At 44.9% G+C, this 3,446-nt stretch overlaps 2 protein-coding genes across 2 annotated transcripts; both read left to right on the top strand.

Annotated features, from left to right (window-relative positions):
- Nucleotides 1-1,919: 1,919 nt before the first annotated feature.
- On the top strand, nt 1,920-2,821 carry SARC_11905 (hypothetical protein; the record flags this gene model as incomplete). Its single annotated transcript, XM_014294001.1, has 2 exons — nt 1,920-2,003; nt 2,666-2,821. 2 exons carry the CDS (start codon nt 1,920-1,922, stop codon nt 2,819-2,821), a joined length of 240 nt encoding a protein of 79 aa, XP_014149476.1.
- Nucleotides 2,822-3,078: 257 nt separating this feature from the next.
- Nucleotides 3,079-3,258, top strand: SARC_11904 (hypothetical protein; the record flags this gene model as incomplete). The annotated part of the gene is made up of 1 exon (XM_014294000.1): nt 3,079-3,258. A coding segment is annotated over one exon (180 nt), but the record flags the coding sequence as incomplete, so codon positions are not given.
- Between the last annotated feature and the right edge of the window lie 188 nt (nt 3,259-3,446).

Raw genomic sequence — 3,446 nt, 5'->3', positions numbered from 1 at the left:
ACGTATACGTATGCAGCTGAGGTTGTGTGGGTGGACGTATATATGCAGCTGAGGTTGTGTGGGTAGACGTATACGTATACAGCTGAGGTTGTGTGGGTAGACGTATACGTATGCAGCTGAGGCTGTGTGGGTGAACGTATACGTATGCAGCTGAGTATGTGTGGGTGGACGTATACGTATGCAGCTGAGGTTGTGTGGGTGGACGTATACGTATGCAGCTGAGGTTGTGTGGGTGGACGTATACGTATGCAGCTGCAGTTGTGTGGGTGGATGTATACGCATGCAACTGAGGTTGTGGGGGTGGACGTATACGTATGCAGCTGAGTTTGTGTGGGTGGACGTATACGTATGCAGCTGAGGTTGTGTGGGTGGACGCATGCACTGTACGCGTGATGAGCACTTCGTTCTGTAGTAGGCTTACTGATTGGTTAGGAACGTGTGGCATGTGCTTAAAACCAGTGATTCAATGCGTTGATGGTTCGCGGGTCGCAGGGTTGTATGTCTGGCTGAAGTCATCTGTGCAGATGGCCGAGAGACATAGGAACCACACTCTGTAACCCAACATGTGACTGTATTGTGTGTATTTGTATGTGTATGTATGATGCGCATGTGCCTTTATTCTGTGTATCTGTAAACCCCGCAGTTTTGGCTGTGTTTGCATCTGTATGACTGATACTCCCAATGTGCCCGTGCCCTGACACAACCACTTGTCTTCCTTCAGATACAGCGTCACCTGAAGGGCTCGGCCATCGTCCGAGTGTTATGAGTGTCAACACATTCCTCACCTCCTCACTGCCGCCCGCACCCCCACCGCAAACCACACAACCCCACGGCCATACCCAACACCACACGCTAAGCGTAGACGAGCACAACAGCAACAAGGGCGGTAACAATGACACTGACACGACCCAGGACAAGGACAGGGAAAAGGAGAATCCCACACTGCCCCGACAGGAGAGCGTGGTCAGTATAGGGGGCTTCTTGAAGACCACATTGCCCACTACACAACCCAAAGGTAAGCCCACGGTACACGCACAGCAGCACAGGTAGTTGCAGCGGTTGTCATCTCAGTTGTTGCGCAGGTTTCCAGGCCTGCTTCAGGACGGGATTCATTGCTCTATTTAGAGAACAGGTCCACCGGTGCATTATATCCTGGTTTTTAGTCGCCTTGGATATTAGATTACATCTCCTGCTTCAGGGCGGGATTCATTACTCCATTGAGAACAGGTCCACCAGTGCAGTATGTCCTGGTTTTTAGTCGCCTTGGATATTAGCTTATATACATATCCTGTCCTAAGACTTTAAGGTCCACCAGTGCATTATGTCTTGGTTTTTAGTCGCCTTGGATATTAGCTTACATACATATTCTGTCCTAAGACTTTAAGGTCCACCAGTACATTATGTCCTGGTTTTTAGTCGCCTTGGATATCAGCGTACATACATATTCTGTCCTAGGACTTTAAGGCCCTGAGGTTCAAATCACATGAGCGTGAATGTTGAGCTGTCAGTGTACCGAGCGAGAAGGAATGGTCGTGGCAAACCTTCTCCACGTCACCGTCGTCGTGTGCAGCTATCAGTGATGTGTGCCAATGATAAATGTTGATTCGTGGCCATGCGTGTGCCATGCCCATGCACTGCTCACACGATTACCTTGAATGCCCGCGTGGTTTGTCACCAAGTATTTGACATGCAAGGTTTTAGGGTTTTATGTTTGACACGCAAGGTGTCGCCAATGGTTAGCGCAGCTGTTTAATGTCTTGGGTTGTCTGGTTCATTAACTGTTTAATGTCTTGGGTTGTCTGGTTCATTAACTGTTTAATGTCTTGGGTTGTCTGTTTCGTTAACTGTCTAATGTCTTGGGTTGTCTGTTTCATTAACTGATTCATGTCTTGGGTGTTCCATTCTTTCTCACAGGGTACATGCGGGCCTTCAGTGTAGACTCGGGGAGTCTAGTGTCTGGAAGTGAAGTGTCGATGAACGATGCGGCCCACACTGCTCTGAGCGTATGTCCATTATAGTATTTGGTAATAGGTTGATTGATATTCATACACCTGGTGTATATTTATCAATGCAATAGGTGTATGGCTGTTAGTGTACTTTAATGGTTGTCCATTGTAGTATTTATTAATAGGTTGATTGGTATTCATGCACCTTGTGTGTATTTATCAATGCAATAAGTGTATGTCTGTTAGCGTACTTTAATGGTTGTCCGTGGTAGTATTATTAATAGGTTGATTGGTATTCATGCACCTTGTATGTATTTATCAATACAATAGGTGTATGTCTGTTATTGTACTTTAATGGTTGTCCACTGTAGTAATTGGTAATATGTTGATTGCTATTTATGCACCTTGTGTATATTTATCAATGAAATAGGTGTATGTCTGTTAGTGTACTTGAATGGTTGTCCGTGGTAGTATTTGGCAATAGGTTGATTGCTATTCATGCACCTTGTGTGTATTTGTCAATGCAATAAGTGCGTGTCTGTTAATGATTGTCCATTGTAGTATTTGGTAATAGGTTGATTGCTATTCATGCACCATGTGTGTATTTATCAATGCAATATATACGTGTCTATCAATGTACTATATTTGATATTTGTCTGTACGTGTGCGTGTTCACTGTAGCAACTGGTTGATTGATCTCTACGCCCATCTTTAATCAGCGAAACACATCCAAGAACACTATTGGTGATACCAGCCAAATGAGCTTCATGGGGTTTCTGCAAACCTACGCCAGTACCGGAATACCAGAACCATCAGAAGACACGGACACAGACGCAGGTACAGTCACACCGCCTGTTCAACTAGCGTCAGTGTAGTGTTTGCACTGGGAGGGGCTGAGTGTGTGTGGAATGGTTGCTGAGTGCGTGCGTCAGTGTTAATGCGCAGATATGACCACTGCAAATGCTCACAGTTGTCTTGCGCGCGGGAGTGATCATTTGATGTGTTTGAGGGTTTAATATCAGTGTCTACGTATTCTCATGTTCGTGTCTACGTATTCTCATGTTCGTGTCTACGTATTCACATGTTCGTACCTACTAATAATTTTCATGTCAAGTTTTAATTTGTGGAAGCCATGTACCCAATCCGCTCAGCCGCGTCTCTATTCATCTCTGCACATACCTGTACTGCTGCTCTCCACGAACACTCTCCAGACGCCGATCTAAGGTTCAAGAGACGATCAAGTACGGGGAAAATGAAACGCAAATTCACTCTCAGCAGCATATTCCCGGGCCAGAGTGTGGGCGTAAAAGGGGTATGCCAAAGTGGCAATTGTTGTGTTTAGAGTTTGTATGTGGGCAGCAGTTGTATTGTGAACTTTATTCGTGATACGACGGGACAATTGTGAATTGAGGACTCGTGTGTCTCTACAACCAGCTAAAATGTCTCATAGTATATATTATATATATATATATATATATATATTTAGATATTTTAGATAAA

Source organism: Sphaeroforma arctica, assembly GCF_001186125.1.
Source record: "Sphaeroforma arctica JP610 unplaced genomic scaffold supercont1.1946, whole genome shotgun sequence".
In the NCBI taxonomy this organism is placed as follows: Eukaryota; class Ichthyosporea; order Ichthyophonida; genus Sphaeroforma; species Sphaeroforma arctica.
This window is presented reverse-complemented; position numbering and strand designations above follow the sequence as displayed.